Raw genomic sequence first — 21,295 nt, forward strand, 5'->3', positions numbered from 1 at the left:
TACTTGCTTCCGCGGACTTTATGCTTAAGTCATCCCCACTCGCCCTAAACGCGCATGCACCCGACCCTCTGGTTCATCCAGCCTTTGAAATGGCTTCCTCTCAATTTTCCTTAGAACACCATGACGGACTGCACAATCCTTCTGGAGGATGTGCAGAAGATGAAGGACAAGGGAGAGATAGCCCAGGCATACATCGGTCTGAAGGAGACAAACAGGTACGTGCACTTAGATGGTGCATAGACATGCTTTCTTTGTTGTTGCTGCCACTGGTTGTGTTTATACCAAATGCCAGAAATAGTTAGAATAAAAAGGACCAGGAAATAAACAGTAAAATCCTATCATTCGCGACTATGATTGTTGTCTATAATCTGAGAAAATACAACTCTACATTGAACTCAGGGAACAACTCTGCATTTCTGGGAGTGAATCTGCATTTGGATATAGGAGAATGATAACCTCAGTGCCCTCCAGATGCATTAGATTACAACTACCTTCATCCTGACTGGGGTGATGGGACTTGTAGTCCAACATGTATGGAAGGAGTGGGGGAAGGCTGGTTTATGATTTCATCAACTAAGGCAACAATCTTGTGCCTCTATACTGGGCACTGGCCCATTAAACTCAATGCAGCATTTAGCAGTTTAAAGTATTAAACCCAAAGGAGCTTATTTCTGACTGATCTATATAGAATTGTGATGTGCAGACTGCGATCTTATGGACACTCATTTAGGCATTAGGCCCACTATACTTGCTTCCTAGTAAACATGCAGAGGATTCCCTCGTTAAAGCAATTGTGCAGTTAGGGAGACCAAAGATAGCCTTTCTTTAATAACACTAACTTGGCTGGTATTGTCCTTCTAATTAGCATTTTATGCCTTCACCACCATGTATTCCTTTTGTGTTTTTCCATTAAAAAACCCATTTTGCTTGGAAGATCATCTCTTCAAGACTATCATATGCTGAATGAAGATGGAGAGCTGTGGCTGGTTTATGAAGGGCTAAAACAAGCCAACAGGTTACAAGACTTCTCAGGATGGGCATTCCTGCTCTTTTAATTTGCATTCTTTCTCTCTCGTTCTGTTGTTACTAACATGCTGTGGGCATTGCTTTTTCAGTAACCTTTATTACAGTAGTTTAAAAATATTTCATCCAAATGGATTTTCTGAAAAAAAGAAAAAGAGAGAATGGAACCATCAATGCCTGCCATCTAGAAACAAGTCCATTATTAGCAGTAGGCGTGGTTGGACACCATGCTGGGCCCCACCAAGCGTGGGCCTTCCAGTGACTTAGACAGAGATCCAAAACTGTTGCGGTGGAAGTTCCAAATGACATAAACGATAGTGCAGTGATGAGGCAGCCACAGGTAGAAATGAGTCTGTGCTCCCCAGGAGAAGATGGGTGAGCATCTGGGGGTGAAGTTGATGTGTCTTCTTTGCAGCCAGATAATCTACCCAGCTTTTTCCTTTGATGACAATGAGAAGAGGAAGAGGACCAGTTGGCCGTTCAACACTCCTTCTCTTTTTGAAAGTGTGTTTCCTTAGGTGGAAACGTGCGGCTTTCTGCACCTTCCCTTTTGCTGTCAGCCTTTTTGAACCTTCTTCACCAGTGGCAGTGAGGAGGAAGAGGAGGAGGACCAGCAGCATCCACTTCCATGGCTAAATATGGGGCCACTGCACTGAAGGTGGCAGACACGCCACTTCTTAGAAAGTTGCCAGAATCCTAGAGCCAAACTATATATTTTAGTAATATTACTAAATATATATAGTCCAGTGCAAAATAGTTTATCATGCTCTAAATCAGCCAGATAAAACATATGGAGGGAGAGCATTCTGGGTGCATTTCTTGCCAGTTCTGTTTATCTGATAGCAAGGGGGAAATATTAAGAGATTGCAGCTGAAGAAAATGCCGGTTGACTCTATTAAAAACGATTTAGGTCATTTTCTAAAACCCCCGTGATAAGCAACATAGTCTGCACACATTTGTCACATGTACAGAGTGTTCAAAATGGATCCACTTGTTTGATGAGCATTTGGGGCTTTGAAGTGTCTTCACCAAACATCTGTTCCTTTAATCTCAGTAAATTAACTGCTGTAGTAGTTAAATGATGAGGGTAGTTCCTCGTGCACTTTAACAAAACAAATTAGCCAGCACAGTTATTTATGTAATGAGAACCATTTTGACCAGTGTTTTTTCCTTTCCTTGTGCTACTAACAAAATACTCAGCATTAACCACTACTTTTTGTAAGTCTGCTAGAAGCTAACTTTGGGGTAGTTACCCGGCTGCAGAGAAAACAACGGGATTGGCGATTTGGTAGCTTTTGTTTCTTGTCTTCATGTTCTAGAAGCCAAAGATTCTAGAGCAAGTGGCAAAGAAATGAAAGGTAAATTATTCATATTTACCTTCATGTGCTTGGTCAATGTAGCTGGTCTGCTTTAGGTATATTTAAACCCTGAAAGTGTGTCTGATAGAGCAGTCTAGTTTATATATGTGCGCTACAAATATAGAAATGCAGTATTAGTATTAAACATTAGTATCCTCCCTTCCTTCTTTGGCATATATGGAAGAGGAATCACATCCTTGAGGCCTTACTGTGCATCCACAGCACATTCAGCACGAACCTTTATTGTTGGTTCTTGATTTTGTCCTTGCTTCTCCAACCGTTCCCTACATTAAAATTGATTGGTGTTCTTGTTTTGGTGAGACACTTCTGTTTCTCTGTGAACAGAGCTAATCTTGAACAAAGCTGTGTCATACATGCCTGCACCTAATCCCACTGCAATCATCTTGGATTCTGCCTTTTCCTTGCATGAAACCATTAATTAAGGAATCCCTGAGGCTTCGGGATCAGAGATGGCTGGAGAGCCTGAATGCTGGAAACAGAAATCCAGATCCTGTCCCCTCCCTAAGCTGGTAAAATAGTACAATTCACACGTCACTGTCCTTTTCACAGGGCCCCCACATCTGCTACCTGAAATGGCAGGCTTGGCCCTGTTAGGCTTTGTGCTTTGCAGAGCCGAGATCCTTTAGGCAGTGTACTAGGATCCATGTTAATTGGTGATAAGTCCCATTGGTAGACAAATGGAGTGTGAGTCTCAAGGCGCACAAAGGGTTTAAAATGCACCGCATAATTTTCTTTCTTTTCCATATAAGCTGGCAGTTAAGTATGCTGGGACAGCAGCTGAAGCTTCAGACCTCTGGAGAGAAGCTTCAGGACTGATTCTGAAATCCACTTTCTTTTCCCTTGCCTTCCCTTTGCTCTGCCCCCTATCCTGGCTCCGTGCAGGCTCCTGGAATCTCAGCTGCAGTCTCAGAAGAGGAGCCATGACAATGAACTGGAAGCCCTCCGTGGAGAGATCCAGAGTCTGAAGGAGGAGAACAATCGCCAGCAGCAGCTGTTGGCACAGAACCTGCAGCTGCCCCCCGAAGCCCGCATAGAGGCCAGTCTGCAGCACGAGATCACCCGCCTCACGAATGAGAACCTGGTAAGCCAAGCGTCCGCGCAGCCAAGAGGGGCACAGGGAGCGGTCACTGCACAGTTTCAGAGGTGGGTGGTGGGGAGGCGGAAATGCTAATGCTGGCAGAACATGTGCAGGATGCCTTGAAGGCAGAGCTACCACACAGGATTCAAGATCGTGCTACTTCAGGGCTTCTGGAGCAAGAGAAATTGGCGCTTCCTCTTGCTTTGGAGACTTCCTTCACTGTTCCTGGAGGAAGCTGAGCATATGTGATTTGATTCTGCTTGGTCCTGAAAGCCTCTGGGTAACTAAATCAAACCGATCCAATACCAAGTGGCCCTTCCCACTTAGCTGCAATCGCTTAGGAGCCCCAGTGCTTCAGCAGCAGCTCAGTATTCAGTTTCCATGTAATGTAAAGGGAGGAGAACAATCTATTTTTGGGGAAATAGCCATATAGTCTTCCTGCCAGGGTGATGAAACTGTTTTTAAACATATCTTGAGAACAAAGCAGGGCGGGTGCATTCTGCAGAACTACAGAAGGAAGCACAGCTACTCTGAATAAGAATTAAAGTGCTTATGACATTGAATGGAAAAGGAAGCATTTTTACTTGAATCACACAGTGAGAGAAATTATTTACCTGCAAATAATTGAGTGGGGGTTTCTTTGACATATGTAACCTTGCAGATGCAACTGAAGGTCTGCATGCTTGCAAAGACATAACCACACTTGTGTGGGTGCAAAGAAATATGCATATAAATAGCCCTGTTATCCAGATCCTGCTAGTCTGGCCTGGAGCTGTTGCAATACTTCCGCACACTAGACAAATCCATTTGTAGCAAGTCAGCAAGGATACAACGACAAACCAAGTCTTTTGAAGTTGCTTGTGTATGCTTGTATCTCTCTCCGCTACTTTGCTTATTGTAAAAAGTGGGGGAAAGAAGTTAATATTTGCAGAATTGGGTTGCCAGGTTTTGGCTCAGCTCCCAAATTTAGCAAAATACTTGCCTGACCTGTCAAGGACTCCAGCTGGCCAAGTGCCCATTCTGCTTTTTATATAGGCCAGATGCCAAGCCGAGGTAGGAGTGTGGTGATCCTCTCTGGAGACTGTTCTTCCTCAACAGATACGTCATACATAGTTTAAGTGTACTGATCCTCGCATTTCCACAACAATCAGGTTCCTACTCTTGCTTCATGAGAATAACCCTGCCATAAGCAGCATTCATACCTGCTCTCCAGACTCTGCAGTTATGCAGTTCATGACGTTATTATGGATAACATATCGTATCATATCATAACATGAGCTGTCCTGAGGCTCTTGCAAAGGACGGCATACAAATATCCTAAACAGATAAACAAACAAACAAATAAACATCACATAACATTTTAGATAGCTTGCATGTAGTTTCACATTTATTTATTTTGTCTAATTATTTACATACATTTATAGGCTGCCTATAATTGCCGAGGCCTTTCTAGGCAGCTTGCAATATAAACAGTATTGATGCATTTATATACGGCTCTAGCCCTTCAGGGGCTCTCTGGGCAGTGTACAATCCACACGCTGGTGCCACGCGACACCTTCTGGGCCCCTTCATGCGTGGCTGGGTACGTGGCAGCCTGTGATTGGCAGCCAGACTGCAGGACCTCTCCACCAACCCCACCACTTCTCCTCTCCTCCCACTGTCTCCCCACAAGCAGTCTGGGGAGCACCCTCTTTTTCCTCAGGCAGCCCTGTTGCCTTTCGGGGCTCCGTGCCCCAAAGACACCCCTTGCTCAGCGTGCGGCATGGGGTGAAGCAGGGCGCTCGCCTTCTCCCAGGGCAGTCTGCCACGATTTCGGTGGTGCTGGCAGCGGCAGTGGGGGAGACTGGCCCTCCCCTCCCCACATGCTGCTACTTGCACGAGGGTCCCCGTCTGCTCCACCCCCTCCCGCTGCCAGTCCGTCTTGAGAAAAATAGTCTTGACAAAGATTGACTCCAGTGGGAGGCAATTTTGAAACCCCCTGCTCTGAGGGAGCGAGAGAGTCCGCTTGTCTAAGGGGATGTGTGCACAGCCCTACCGACTTCTTGCTTTTATGCTACCCATGAAACCCCACAGAAATGGACAAGGACACACTTCCAGAGCTGATAAGGCTCCCCATGTGTCTATAATATACCCTGAATATAGACGTTTATTTGCTGCCGCTGCAAGTGGATAAAATACTTAGGAGCAGATGAATCTTTATGGTCTATCTGCTCCTCTAAGTCAGCTATATCTTCTCTTATCTTTTTCTGTGGCGCGACATGGATATTGACCACTGTGGCCCAGCCAGGGTAAAAAAAGGTGGTGAATAATGCCAGCTGCTTTTAGTTTATTTGTCAGTTGGTTTTGAAGTATATATGGTGCCATTATTTTTTGATACCAATTAATGAACCAGATTTTTTCCCCTGTTTCATCCATCCAAAGCAGCCTTTCCCAACCTAGCACCCACTGAGTGCTTTGGACCTCAACTCCCATCAGCCACAGCTGGCATAGCCAGTGGTCAGAAATGCTGAGAGTTGTAGTCCAAAACATCTGGATGGCGCACTAGATTGAGGATGGCTGGTCTGAAGGTTTTCGCCTCCTTATGCAGGGAAACGGACGGAACATGAAAGGTCTGCTCTGCAATTAATAAAGTTGAACGTTTTCTTGTGCTGCTTGTTGAAACACGAGTGCCTTAAAAGTACGGGAAGAACCTATCCTTTATACCTGTTTTTTCAGTATTGTGAGGAAATATATGCAGATGACCCCATGAAGTATCAGTCTTACCGGATTTCACTTTACAAACGGACGATTGTATGTACATCGAGCAGACACTCCTTCTCTGTTTGCTGTCTCTGGAGCACTAACTGAAGAGCTGGCTGCCTGGCCCACTGTGGGAGGAACTCTTTTTCAGAGAACTAAAGCACATCATTCCTCTCCCCAGAGCTTTCTGTTGTGTCAGTTGCGTTGTCCCTCTTTTTGTCAGCGCACAGTTTGCTACTAATACGAATGTTGCAGCATGATGGAAACAGGCACTTTTCGCTGTACATGTCATATTCTGAGAGAGAAGCGGTAGTCTCTCATGCTTCTAGACTTGCTGTTAGATAAACTGTTTAAAACTTTGAGACTGAATTCCAGTGGTACTAGGAGGGTTACAGGTATAGTGGGGTGGTAGACGAAGCAGTTGAGAGGATTCTTAAAATGATACTTACTTCAGTCAGCCAGACTTCACAGACACTCTGCCACGGGGCCTGTGCAGATGTTGTTTCACCCCTGGGAGAACACCCGTTATAGAAACGGACCTCAGGCATGGCCACTGCTTCCTCCACTCTTCTCTCAATGGGTAGAAGGTGACCAGTGGGTGTGGGATCTTCTTGATCCCATGAGAGGGCTGCTACCGGAAAATCGGGTATGACTACGTTGGCATTCACAAACTTTGTCTGCATTAAGTCTCTGTCATGCTGCATGTACTTCCGTATACTTGTATGATATCTTGCAAATGTTCTAGGCAGTGTGCAGGCTTGCAAACTTCTGCCAGATGATGGCCTTACCTTTCAGCTGTGTTCCGTTCCTGTAACACTAACAATACTGCTTCTGTTTTATCTGTTGCATATGGGGTACTTCTAAGTATCTTCTAATTCTTCTTTCTCAACTTTATTGCATAGGATTTAATGGAGCAGCTTGAAAAGCAGGACAAGACTGTTCGCAAACTGAAAAAGCAGCTCAAAGTCTTTGCTAAAAAGATTGATGAACTCGAAGGTATGGTCTCTGTGTGTGGTCAAGACTGTTTTCACCTCTCCTCTGGCAGCACAAAGGTTGATGCATTGTACCGTCCCTTTAAAGCAATGAGTCTTTTTAGCTGTCAACATCTGGATGCAATAATTTAAAGAGAGTTGGAGATCGCATTCTCAATTGGTCAGCAATATTAGTACATTGAGAAAAGGGCGTGAATTATCCTGGAAGCTGTGTGCAAACTGGTTGTGAGGGAGGGAGGGAAGCAGGCAAGGAGGGGACTTTCACATTATTCTCTGTTTACTAAAGGACATTGTTTGTTTTTGTCGGGACCAAGAAGTGATCATGCAAAGATCCTTGGCCAACAGGAATACTCACATTCCTCCTGAAACATGAGACTGCAGTATCAGAATTCATAATAGTCATACTTTTGTGTGGGACTTTCTAGCCAGTGATGGCCATAGGTAATGAAGAGAACGCCCTCATACAAGCAGTTTAAGAGTCCACTGTGTCATCAGGGCTCGAATCTCGGCATGTGAAGATCCAGCTGGAATCTCTGTCTCTCTCTTGCGCTTGCTGGACCTCTTTCCCACACGCAGACGTGGCCTGGGAAGCAAGCCCAATCTAGAGCAAGCGCACAACCCCCTGGGGACCCTAGTGGCAGAGGATGCAAAGCTTGCAGGTCATAGGAGCGGAAGCAGAACTCCACCTGCGCAGGAAGGAGGCGCACGGGCGGTGGGCGGGGCGTGGGCAAGCCAGCGTCACTAGATGCCCCTGCGTAACAGCAGGACTCGCTTCCTGCCAGAAGCCCTCCGAATGCTTGGCCAAGCTGGGCTTACAGCAAGAGGACGTGGGATGGAGTCCGGGGAGCCAGGCTGAGACTGACTATCCAGTGGCTTCCCACTTCCCAACTGCATTCCTCACATATCGCTGCTCGACTCCCAGGGCCGATACCAAGAGCACTGGGAGTTTTTTGCCCCTGGCTCCTGCTACATTCTTGCCCTGGGTGTCATTTCAAATGATCAGAGTTTTGGCTGTGAGTTTTTACTTCGTCTCACATTTGGAAAAAAAATGCCACTGCAAATGTTGCACTGAAGATAAAGTATGTTTTTTCAGTTTGGATTTATTTGGAAAATAGTGTAAATGCATGCCTGCATGTGTGAGTACTCTTGGGATTTACCTCTTTGAGCAGTGCTTTGGCAGTAATGAGATAAACACTAGATAATCCCGTGTACTTGGGAACAAGATGGCATCGCCCTCTTCCTTTCAGATCATGCTGTGAAAGAAATAATGCACTGTAAGAATGGTAGGCAGGGTCTCTGTGCCACAGTGACCCAGCGGTGAGCAAAACTGTCCACCTCTGACTAGGTTAGTGTGATGTCCAAATGAGGAACTTGCCCCCAAGTTTGTTCCTGAGTTACTTCTGTGCCCTTGTAGTATTGTCTGTTCAGATGCCATTCTGCACAAGCCAGGGAGAGAAACTTTGCAGCTCTTACATCAGATCAAACCTTGGAAGCAAAATTGACAAAATTTTGGGCAGATCACAAGAAGGCAAGGCTCACTGGAGAAGATAGTCATGGATTGGATCTTCGCTCATATTTGAGCTTTGAGCTTTGCCATATTTGTTTGTGCAGGCTCCATTTTTACTAATACATGATGTATGGCTAAAATGTATGCATCAGTCACTCTTAATGCACCACAATGGAATGAAAAACACTCCTGGGTCTAGTTGTGCTTCTGTGCACACCCGTCACAGCTTGCTAATCTTTGTAGACTCTTTTTCCAGGGAGAGAGCTGCTTGCCAGATATAATATTCATTGTGCAGGGAAGAGTTACTTCCTTATTAAATCGCTCTTTATCCCTTAATCATGATAAACACAGCTCCCCGCTTGCTTCACAACAAAAAGCTGCTGTTTCACTGGGTTGTACTTTACTCTTTCAGGCAGGTGACACACAGAAATGGCAGGCCTCTGTGTTCATTTTGCCAAGTCTGCTGGAGGAACACCTTAAAAAAGTGGCACTCCTGAAGATTACATTAGCAACTTTCACTTGATCAAAGGGTAGAAAGGAGTGGCTAAGATCTTACTGCTGCCTACCCTCTGCCACACTAAATGTAACTTTGATAAAGCATGTTTCAGAACAAGTTCCTGTTGGGCAGGTGGCATTAAAAAATTTAATACTGACCAGGACTCTGGATAAAAGAAACTTTCTTTATCTAAAGCCCCATGGGTTGATCCCAGCAGCTTTTTTGGGTGTGCAATCATATAGTGTACTGGATTGACACAAGATAAGAAGAAAAGGTAAGTTTCCAATCATTCGATATGCCAGATTGTGTTTTTTTGTCAGCTTGCTGAAAGAATTAACATGCTTTAGAAAAGAAAATTCTTGTCTCCAAGAATGTGGATTTTACCACTCCTACTGCTCAACCCTCTGTATGTTTATGCAAAAATAAGTCCTATGCTTACTCCCATGTAAGCATACTTAAGAAGCTACTCTTAGAGTATATACTAAGTGCATAAAAAAACCTTTCTCATGCCTTCTTTAGCAAGATCTTGCATTTTCTAAATAGACGTAATCTTGCCTTTCAACTTTTAAAACATAAAACACCCTTAATGCAGTATAACTCTGTATCTAGGCTGTACACACTTCTGTAATGCAAATGGGAGATGAACAGAGGTGCTAGATTGTCCAAGACTTGTCTCCTTGGTCTATAAAAAAGAAAACTAGGGCTTAATTGCTTGTGCACGTCTGGGGGCACGTGTAGCTTGCTGAGGATCGTGATGTGTGGTGTTTCCCTACCTGATGCACAGAATTTCTTCTCTGGAAGGAAATGAGACCAGAGAAGGAAGAGGGTACATGAGCACCTTCAAGGATAGCCAAATTCCAGGATTTTAAAGTCCAAAGATCTTAAGTTTTTTGAATTAATGTTCAGGTAACTTCCATCTATGGCAGGAAGGCTTCTCTTGTAAGTTGAATCCCCATAGAATGGGGATGTGATTGCTTGGCAGTTGCTGTCAACCCTGTCCTTCTGGATTTGTGGTGCAGTCTGAAGGATCTAGTATGCAATTACTGCAGTAGTGGAACAATGGCTTAACTTGGTGTCCAGTTCTTTGTTTGTGAATATGTCCTCTGGATGTCTTAATTAGGCAGTGAGTCTCAACGTTCCATTTATGCAACAGGCTCCCCAGAGAAATTCGCCTGGCGCCAACATTGTTCTCTTTTCGGTGCTGGCAAAAACATTTCTCTTTTCTAGTTATTTTAATAATTGATTTTAAATTGTTTTTAATATGTTGCTGTGTATGGTTGTCCCCTCACTTAATACAGTTTTAAATGGCCATTGTTAAATTGTTGTTTTACCTATCATTGGTTTTGCTGTTTTAATGTTTGTAACTTTGATTACCTGTTGTAAGCTGCTTAGAGACTCCTGTTGGAAGAACTTGGCAGTGTACAAAATAATAATAAACAAACAAACATTAATACACAAACAAGCAAACAAATCAAATGGCCCATTCTCGTGTCACAGTAATGTGTGAACACAGTATTGTGAACTTGGCTGGTGCTAATGCATGCTGTGTCATCTGTTCTGAGGCAAACCTGTGCAGGGTTCTAACTTGAACTTGCCGGGGAAGACAAAAGCAAGAATTCCCGGTTTGCATGCCTTGACATACAACCCAACACTGCCCCATTCACAGAATTTTTTAAAAAATCTGGGTCATTGTGATGTATGAACTTGAACAATTTAGATTAGGCTAAATCTAAATTAGAACACTCCACAATTTAGTATGAACCCTTTTGATTAACACTCTTGGATTTTGTTGACAAAACCCACATTGTTTTGGGTGGTGATGATAATGGGTTTTTAAAAATTATCTTTCTTCTTTCATTTAGTGGGCCAGATGGAGAACATTTCACCTGGACAAATAATTGATGAGCCAATCCATCCTGTTAATATTCCAAGGAAAGAAAAGGACTTCCAGGGAATGTTAGAATATAAGAAAGAGGATGAGCCCAAGCTAGTGAAGAACCTTATTTTAGGTAAGGATCTTTTATATTTAGAGAAAGTGTTGCAGGGTGATTTTGCCATGCCTTCTGTTACTTTTTCAGTTATGCCCAGCTTATTTGACATAAGATTTGAGAAAGAAAAGCAATCCCTATTTATCTATCAGTTGCAACCCATGTCTCCTTATCCCCTTCCGTAACTTTACACCATTCTGTCCTGCAATGGGCACAGAGTATTTGCAGTCGATAATTGCAGGGTAAAAGAATCCTGAAATTAAAGGAATAGTGGGTTCATATTATCGAACAACTGAATCTAATTTGTTTTAAGTAGTTAAAGGAGTGTGTGCTAAGACTGGAGTGCTTTATCAGGCTGTGTAAAATACCACAACCATTTCATGAACGTGGGCATGCATATTTCTGCATTCTCTCTCAGATCTGAAACCGCGTGGGGTGGCAGTCAACCTCATCCCAGGATTGCCGGCATACATCTTGTTCATGTGCGTCCGCCATGCTGACTACCTTAATGATGATCAGAAAGTGAGGTCCTTGCTGACTTCTACTATTAATGGCATCAAAAAAATATTGAAGGTGAGTTTTTCTGCTGGTTTATGGGACAGGAGTACCTAATCCCCTTGGTTTGTTGTGTGCCTTTTAAAAAATTCTGCCAAGAAGTGGAATCACCTTTTCTTTTCACATGACGACATTATGGAGAAAAACAGAATTTATTTGACTTATATACCATCCAAAGGGCAGATGCCCTTTAGGCATTTGACACATTATCTGTAAAAATAGAGGGTGCTTTTGTTCCAAGTATTACAGGGCCTCTTCAATAGAGGAACACTAGTGTGTGTGTTACAGCATCACATAATTCTTATAAATTCATTCTTAAATTGATCTCACTGTTTACCAGTTAACTTGTAAGTTTTCTTCATGGTCTCTGTGCATCACCTTTACCTGCACAGAATCCTATTCAGAAGACTTCTGTAGCCGAGGAATGTATGGCAGGAATAGAAAGGGGTGGAATTGCAAAGGGATATATATGGAACATGATATGGAAGTTCAGTGCAATTTAAAATGCCTGTTAAATAGTATTGCAAAGCAAGTGCCACTAACATTGATCGAGTTTTCTTCAGTTTGTCTTTTAATTCACACTGTATTCATTTGCTTTCAGAAAAGAGGTGATGACTTTGAAACAGTTTCCTTCTGGCTGTCTAACACATGCAGGTTTTTACACTGTTTGAAGCAATACAGCGGTGAAGAGGCAAGTTTAACCATTTCTGTGTGTGCCTTTGGTTTTGACTTAGCCTGAGCAAAATACCTTGCTCAGGCTAAGGTAATGAATACATTAGAACAGGTTGGGGAAACGTCTTGCTGCCAAGGTCCACATTCCTTCCATCAACAACTCTTGGGGTCCACCTTCAAGCAGCAGATGATGCCAGAGCCCAAAGGGGGTAGGGTTTCAAGGAGGCTGAGGTCTTCATGCAGCCCTTGGGCTGGAGGTCCCCACCTCTCCATTTGACCTTCCTCTTTAATCTGAAAATATGGTTTGAGCTTTTCAGCAGGCAAGAAAAGCATTTTTCAGAGCCAGACTGATACCTTTCCTTGGATTGCCATTTGGTGGGTGGTTGGTAGATCAGCAGGGAGTTCAGGGGCAATTGTATGCTTAGTTGGACAGAAAAAGATCCTCTAATGCTCAGTATCCCAAAACCAGTGCTGGTTGGGGAATACAGGGGTGGTAGGACCTTTTCTCATCCAAATATGCATGGGACTGTGCCCTTGCTTCACATAAAACAGGATGTCTATCCTGAGCTTTTTGGATAAGGGGAATATAGAAATGTAAACTTCAACATGCACTATTACCTTCTTCAAATGCAGGGCTTTATGAAGCACAACACATCTCGTCAGAATGAACACTGCCTCACCAATTTTGATCTTGCTGAATATAGACAAGTGTTAAGTGACTTGGCAATTCAGATCTACCAGCAGCTTGTCAGAGTTTTGGAGAACATTCTGCAGCCAATGATTGGTAAGGTGAAATGGGAATAATACAAAACAGAAACCCGTGTTTTCCCTTTTCTAATTTATCTCCTTTAAAGGCCCTCTTTACTTGTGCTCTTTATTCTGATGGCTCTGATTTTCTTTGAACATTTCTACTAAAAAAGAGCATTTCAGTCTTAAGAGCTTTTGACATCAGCCTTTTCCCCATTTAAACGGTTGTGAAAATATTTTGCCTGACTTGTGTGTACCATCAAAATGGGAGTGCAGGGTAATGTCTCTGTGTTGATTGGGGGAATCAGACAGAAGGAGGTTAAACAAATTCATGGAGTATAAGACTATCTGTGATTATTAGTCATGATGGTGATGTTGCCCCCAAGATGAGGCGTTGCACGTGCTGGGGAACGTTGATGGGAGAGGGGTATGGCCTGTGTGATCTCCTTGAGGTTGGCCACTGTGAGAAACGGAATCCTGCATTCGATAGCCCTTTGGTATGATCCAGCAGAGTGCTCTTCCATTCATACAGTGCTCTTTAGGGTCCCAAGATGGGCAGGTCATAGCAGAGAGCTCTGACAAAAGCTGATCCACTGGAGAAGGAAATGGCAACCCACTCCAGTATCCTTGCCATGAAAACCCCATGGAGAGTACCAAACGGCAGAAGTTGAGGTGGCTGGATGGGGTCACTGGGGCAGTGGGTGTGGGCTTGAGTGGACTCCGGGGGACGGTGGAGGACAGGAGAGTCTGGAGGAGTGTTGTCCATGGGGTCGCGATGGGTCAGGCATGACTTTGTGGCTAAACAACACCAAATAAGGGAGCTACCAGTCGACATCCAAGATTTTTTCCAGGAGTGTGGTGAGTAGCAGAAGTTCCTGCTACCCAAAATCTGGCAGACATTTTAATTGGTTCTGCATGCATCATTTGGGTCTCTACCTCGTTTATTGATAAAAAGTATTGTTCACTACCAACCATGCCAGATTCTTTTGCTCTGCTTCTGTGTTGTCTGAACTCTTTGTGTTGTGTCTTGGCTTGGTAGGAAGTTTCCAGGCGGGTCAGTGGTACAACAGGCTATTTGTTAAAGCAGTATGACTGACACTACAAGTATGTTTAAGGAAAATAATTTTGGACATCTGAGTTAAGTCCAGTTAATATAATTGCCTATTAAGCTATTTTAACACTGGAGCTTGCAAATTTCTGTCAGTTTATTCAGATATACATAAATATCATTTCCTCTCCTAATACACACAACTTGATTGATGTATAAAACACAATCCAAATTGACAATTCTTTCTTGTTAAAAGATAGTAGCATATGAATATTTAAAACAAACGAATTAAGTGTATTCACATTGACCTTTCTGACATCTTAGTTTTTGCCTTCGGGGTTCTTAGCTATGTTAATGCTGGTGTTACACAGTTTCAGGGATGCTGGAACATGAAACAATCCAAGGGGTGTCCGGGGTGAAGCCAACTGGCCTCCGAAAGAGAACCTCCAGCATCGCTGATGAAGGAACGTACACCCTGGACTCAATCATTCGGCAGCTGAATGCCTTCCACTCCACCATGTGTCAACATGGAATGGATCCAGAGCTGATCAAGCAGGTGGTCAAACAGATGTTCTACATCATTGGGGCTGTGACTCTCAACAACCTTCTCCTGAGGAAAGACATGTGCTCCTGGAGCAAAGGGATGCAGATTAGGTGAGACTACCTTCTCTTCCGTTTCCAGCCTTCTCAGATACACTGCTGGGCACAATAATGCATTCTACTAAAGCAGGGGATTGTTTCAGACTTGGGCATTTATTGTCCTGCAGAGAAGGGATCTGGACCAAGGCTAAATTGCTGAGTCTCTAAACATGGTGAGGCTGCAGGTTAGTTACCTTGTCATATATTGCTCAGGGAATACATCTGGCTCCTGCACACCTTTCTCTCATGCAACCCTCTCTCCAGTAGGGGAAGGTTTGCAGGAGTTCAGCAGATAGTCCGGGTCACACGATGCTCATATATGCAGTGGTGAGGTGCCTTCATTGTCCTGATATCGTCCCTCATGTAGAAAGAAGGTTGTTGGTAATGGAAAGGGTAGGAAAAGGACTTGAGAATGTCCGATATTTAATCAGAGAAGACCTTGCAACTTGAAGCAAAGTTTGTTTTTCCAGACCAAGCCCTTCAGGATGGAACTTTGACTTATCATCTCAGGTGTAAAAGATGCATTTGCTTGTTTGTGGTAGTGTGGTGCAGGGATGAATCAGCTGGCAAGGGAGAATTAGTGCTTGCAACTGTGCTGCCAGGAGCGATAGAAGGATCAAAATGCTGTGTGAGGAGAGGGGAGAGAGCAGGGCAGAGCCAGCGCAAGAAAGGTCAAGAGCCCGTACATTCACTGGGGCCACCCTGCCTGCCTGCCTGCCTGTTCCAACATCAACATTTCAAGGCGAAAAAGGGGTCTCCTCATGAGAGGGAAATTGGATTTTTGGTGGACATCATAGGGAAAGGATTTTAATCATTGTAAGCCGTCCTGAGCCGTTTTATTGGAAAGAATGGGATAAAAATGTTTTAAATAAATAAAAAAAATACTGCAGGCCAGTTTCAAGTACCAGCTCAGTTGCTGATCTGTGATTTATGGGATGAGAAGTGACCTGTATCTCTTTCATTAGCACACCATACAGAGAATAGGAGCATTTGCTCCAATTTCATGTTTTTTAATGGAATGACCTGCTAAATCATCCAATGTTCATGTAATGTTTTATTTATTTAGGACATTTATAGGCTGTCCATCACTGTCGTCTCTGGATGGCTTACAATAATATAATATAAATCCTAAACAAGATAAATTAGCTATTAGCTTTTATTTTTATATGGCAGCCTAGTTCAAGCATTGGGGTTTTTAAAAATAAAAATAATTGTTTGTGTGGAGGGGTGGGATCTTACTATGCTTAATATAAAAGCAGTCTAATTAATGACAAATAAAATAAAAAATTATCCTGCATTGAAACAGCAAGTAAAGTAAAAGCCAAAGGGCTGGAGTTTGGGGGCATTTACTCCAAAATATCTAAAGGTTTTTCCATCTCAGGGCATTGTGCATAATTACTGAACAGTTGTGCTGGGAACTAGGAGCTGCTGCCACTGGTGGAACAGAATGTTTGTTCAATAATTTACAGAATATTTTATGAAGGGCAGTAATTGAGCAAGAGCAGATTAAGAATCTTTTTCTCCAGCTCAGGCTGATTGAAAATGATCTTAAAGGCTGTGGTAATTTGTGTATATGTATTAAACATACAGGTATAACGTAAGTCAGCTTGAAGAATGGCTGCGTGACAAAAATCTGATGAATAGTGGAGCTAAGGAAACTCTGGAGCCTCTTATCCAGGCAGCTCAGTTGCTGCAGGTGAAAAAGAAAACCGACGAGGACGCCGAGGCCATTTGTTCCATGTGCAACTCCCTAACTACTGCACAGGTAACTCAGCCCTCCTCCTGCTGGTACCTGACTCAGTTGGAAGGACGCTTCCAGCCTGGCCCTTGTGCTGTGTGTTGATCGGCTGCTTTCCTCTGACAGTAAAAGACTCACTTCCAAAGCGTCAAGCGTAAGAACTAAATTATACGAAGGGACTGAGCTCCATAAATGTTCATGTCAAATGCAGGTTCCTGTACGGACAGCTCTTTTTTAAACTCTTGGTTTTACATTCACTTATTTAAGGGAGAATATACAAAGGTACACTAAGGCCAAAGTATCTTCGTTTTATTATGGAGGAAGACATATTTGGAATTCTTTCCAGATCATCATTGCTATGGCCTATAAAGAGTGTATTTTTTTGAAGAATTACACATCTCAAAACTAAGAGAAGGGTAGGGGTGGAGTGAAAACTTCTTGAAAGCTTTGTTTAAACCGTTGGGGTATATATCAAGGACAAATTTGTTAACAAGAGAAAGATATATAAGAAAGCCAGTGTGGTGGTGTGGTTAAGAGTGTGGGACTGGGATGCAGGCGTTCTGGGCTCCAGGCTGCACATGGGTGACTCTGGGCCAGTCAAAGACTTGCAGTCCAACCTACCTCACAGGGTTGTTGTGGGGATATGGTTGAGAGCAGGAAAAAAATTGTAAGCTGTCTTGAGTTTCTTGGAAGGAAAAGGGGTAGCATATAAATATAATGAATGAACGTATATTTGTTTTTCTAACAGATTGTGAAAGTTTTGAACTTGTATACTCCAGTCAATGAGTTTGAAGAAAGGGTGTCTGTGTCCTTTATCCGGACAATACAGGTAAGAAATATTTTCTGCCCTTTCCCTTAGCACATGTTCAGTTTGTAAGATGATGGTGATAAAGATCATGTCCAAGATAAGGATGGCCATATTTCTCTTCTTGCTGGACCTATGCTACAGCCCTAGAATAAGCCATGGGTTGTCAGGGTGGCTGCTTCCCCTAAACTACCCACCTTGCTTGATCTGTGTACCAGTCCACAAGGGGTGGTTGTGTTTTGCAAAACCCAGTCAGTGGCAACACGTATTTGCCTCACGCTGCAACGTCTGCCAAAAATGCCCCCAACAGCCCTCTACCAACTGCACACAAGCAGTCCAGATGAAGTACGCTGCTATAACTTTGAGACTCTCCCTGTTACTTAGTTCAGAAATAACATTCTGTGCTGCCTCTTTTTCACAACAGTGGCGCCCATAGTTTTATCTGTGACTATTTTTAAATTTCATGTTGCCTTGCTTGCAATCTTTGAAGGCTGGGGTATACATCTGCTGAAATACATAATATATTAACGCAGTCTGTTCTTCTCTTTGCAGATGCGTATGCGGGACAGGAAAGACTCTCCTCAGCTGCTGATGGATGCCAAGCATATTTTCCCTGTTACTTTTCCATTTAATCCCTCATCTCTTGCTTTAGAAACCATTCAGATTCCAGCCAGTTTGGGCCTAGGGTTCCTTACTCGCGTCTGAGGTGCAAGGATATAGTTAGCCGTTGATCTCTAATCTCTAACAATTAAAATGAACGCAGCTGGGGGTGAGGGAGGGAGGGCAGGAGAAAATATTGTTGATACCCTAAAATGCACTGCAGAAAGCTGGAATGCTGCATAACTGACTCACAGCGGAAAGCTGATGGAAACATACCCATTTATACAAATTCACCATTCTCATCCTGAGGTCTACATAATGTTTTCAGAATTAGACATTTTTCAGTACAGAGCTAAAGTGTGTTTTTAAATCTCCCTGTAGGTCATCAGCTGTCTTAGATTTGAAGTCAGAGGTGTAGTCAGTTGGTGGCCAATCATCCAAGGAACAGGTTTCCTCTCTGTTTTTTCTCTGAGGACAAAAGTGGCCAAGAAGAAATCATTGCTATTCGGACCACTGCCTGTGGGCAAGAGGAACCCGTTACCCTTGGCGCCACCTGATGGGGACCCCATTTCCCCAGTGTAGCCAGGTGGAGGACCACTTCACACATTCCAGGATCCGAGATTACACCATCATGTTTGAAGTGGCCATCCACCGCAGATTCCGGTCGCCTGTGCACTTGTGGAATAGATGCCGTTAGCTGCTTCCAACATGAACGCTTCACCGTGTACACTCGATCCATCCTGTGTTTCTGATCCATGTTCTGATAAAGCTGAGGGGGCAGTTTAGCTCCTTCATAATACATTTCTCCATAATTAAGTCATATGTGATCTGCTGGCAGATGCAGATGAGAGAGGACCAGGGAATTAGGTAAGGCATGACTTTTAGTGAAGTATATAAGCATTTAGGGCTATCTTCTATATATGTTAGAGATTGGAACCAAAGTGCAAACTGGCAGTACAGAACACAACCTACCAGGAATTTGGCCCACACGAACTCCGCTCAAGTGGACAGGGGCGGCATAAAATGTCATACTCTTGGAGAAGGCTTCATTCACTTCAAGGGAGCTTGTATAGGAGAGGTTCATAATAAATCTCAGCCCAGGAGATAATCTGTCAAGCAGCTTCCCTGTTTATGTCAGAGTGGCATAAATGCTGAAGTATCGAAAAGTCTTTTGTCTTACCACATAGTGCCGTGTCGCTGTTCATTAGTTAGTACTGTTTCAAAACATATCAAAAAGCTGCTGTGTGCCGTGTTCTTTTAAATGTACGACAATAGTTAGGGGAAAGAAGTACAGATTTTAAAACCCCACAACGTTAATAGTCCAGTCTTTACAGGATTTCTGCGAATGTCTAGAAATATCACTGGTAATAGGAAATGGTAACTAAGCACAAATAACAAACTGGAAGCTGCATAATGGTTTACGTCTATTTACTAAAGTATTCAAGTTCTTGAGTTCAATGAACAAAACCCACCCATATTATATTTTAGTATTTATTTATCATATTGGCGTATGCTTTTCACCTTGGCTGCCAGATTTGTAATGGCAGTGTGTATATTTAAATACTTGTTTTGGAGAGCTTCTTTGTTGGGGGAGGACATGCATTTTAAATGAAAATAAAGGCAAATCTATTTTATCCCCAATCCCATGGATACTTTAAGAACTTGCTATGCATTCATTGATAGAGATGTAAAGCAACCCCTGATTTTGATGCACATCAAAAGACTGTGCTTCTGCATCAGTGGGAGTATTTCACTGGTCAGGTTAAAAGCAAGAACACTGCTTGACAAAAAGATTTTGCCAGGATTTCTCACATTCTGGATGCTCGTTAGCTTCAGGCCAGGCCTGACCTAACGATGTCTGACAAGCCTTGCTCCATGTTTCTGGGCCTGCTTTTTTTTTTAAAGAAATGGGATTAGTGATGTTCAGCTATACATAGGAAGAAATCACATATTTAGAAATTGTCACGTGCAATATCTTAATGTATTATAGCAATTTTTTATTTTAAAACATATCTATATGCTGAAAAGGCATACTGTTTAAAATGTTCTGGTACCCAATATGAGTTTTGCACATCCTCAGAACCAGGTTGCAGTCTCTTGAGAAGAGCAGTACGTTTCAAATATCTTTTACATGAAAAAGACATGCAACCGATACATGATCCCTGATAAAAGCAAAGAGAATGTCAGTTTTGATAGTACTGTTCTTAAAAGCTGATTTGGGTTTTCTCCCCTGACCCCAGCCACATCTTGTGTGATTTTGTTGCTGACGGAGCTTTTATGTTGCTGGTTGTTTTAGGAATTATTCAGGTACTTACATGCAAGCATTAAGAATTTATTTATGGTAAATGAAAAGGTCTTTACTTGAATATGTTTACTTTACATTTGGCACCAAGTTTACAAAAATGACTTTTAACACGGATTTTTCTTCTCTCCAGAACGACTTTAAAATGCAGTGTCAAACAGACATTTTCTGTGGCTTATAGGTAGCAGTGGTAGGTTATAATCAAGGAGCTCTGGGCAAACATGGGAGTGACGAATGTAAAATAAGTCCAGAATTGACCACAGCCTCAGATGGTCATGACTTTTTTAATTATGTTGGAGTATACTAGCTTCTCAAATTTTCACTGGATTCCTAGCTTGTTATGAGAAAGTTGTAATACAACTGATTTATGGAGACAGCAGCACTTTTAAAAATTAAAACCCTAACTAAAAAATCTCCGGTATCCTACTGATCCTCTGAATTAACTGGAATCCTGCGCTTCATTTTGGTAGAAGAAACTAATCCCAAGAAACTTGACTACTCCAGAAGTGATAAATGTTTAAATGTATTTTTTTTATTTTTTTCATGTTGTTTACTTGTAAAAAATAAAAAGCCTTACTGTACCTTGTTTACTTCCAGAGGTGGTAGATGTTTATAGACAATATCCTTATTTTCAGTTGTTTAACAATATTACATTTTATCACATTAAAATTCTATGCTGCTTCACATGTTTTAACGGAAGATGTTTCTATGTTTAACTAGTATTTTGTAATTCATCAAGTACTTTATGTAACAGTATTTTACATGCACTTTTCTTAAGTTTAGTGATGGTACACAATATAAAACTCACAATATAAAATTCATTTGAGTTTTGCAGGGTTAGAGTCTTTAAATCTAATACCATTCTGGTCATCCTTTTTTCCTTTAAAGCATGGTTATGCTCTTTTAATGTGGACATGTCTGAATTTTTTTGTTGATTCGATATGGAATAGTCTGGAAATGCTGGAAAACTAATTGAGAGCCCTTTGA

At 42.6% G+C, this 21,295-nt stretch overlaps 1 protein-coding gene across 4 annotated transcripts in view; it reads left to right on the forward strand.

Moving 5' to 3' along the window:
• The window catches only part of MYO5A (myosin VA), an 81,941-nt gene extending 62,294 nt beyond the window's left edge, over positions 1–19,647 (forward strand). For 3 of the 4 annotated variants that reach the window (XM_044438758.1, XM_044438760.1, XM_044438761.1), the window contains 13 exons: positions 115–215; positions 935–1,015; positions 3,285–3,483; positions 6,196–6,270; positions 7,122–7,215; positions 11,077–11,223; positions 11,621–11,775; positions 12,359–12,448; positions 13,063–13,213; positions 14,596–14,878; positions 16,454–16,628; positions 17,350–17,430; positions 17,959–19,647. In XM_044438758.1, the coding sequence (XP_044294693.1) occupies positions 115–215; positions 935–1,015; positions 3,285–3,483; positions 6,196–6,270; positions 7,122–7,215; positions 11,077–11,223; positions 11,621–11,775; positions 12,359–12,448; positions 13,063–13,213; positions 14,596–14,878; positions 16,454–16,628; positions 17,350–17,430; positions 17,959–18,111 (1,785 nt within the window). In that variant the 3' untranslated portion in view covers positions 18,112–19,647. The remainder of the gene's footprint in view (positions 1–114; positions 216–934; positions 1,016–3,284; positions 3,484–6,195; positions 6,271–7,121; positions 7,216–11,076; positions 11,224–11,620; positions 11,776–12,358; positions 12,449–13,062; positions 13,214–14,595; positions 14,879–16,453; positions 16,629–17,349; positions 17,431–17,958) is intronic. The other variant, XM_044438759.1, reaches the window with a different exon arrangement.
• The last annotated feature ends 1,648 nt before the right edge of the window (positions 19,648–21,295 follow it).

Source organism: Varanus komodoensis, unplaced genomic scaffold (genome assembly GCF_004798865.1).
Source record: "Varanus komodoensis strain SLA01 unplaced genomic scaffold, ASM479886v1 scaffold33, whole genome shotgun sequence".
Classification (NCBI taxonomy): domain Eukaryota; kingdom Metazoa; phylum Chordata; class Lepidosauria; order Squamata; family Varanidae; genus Varanus; species Varanus komodoensis.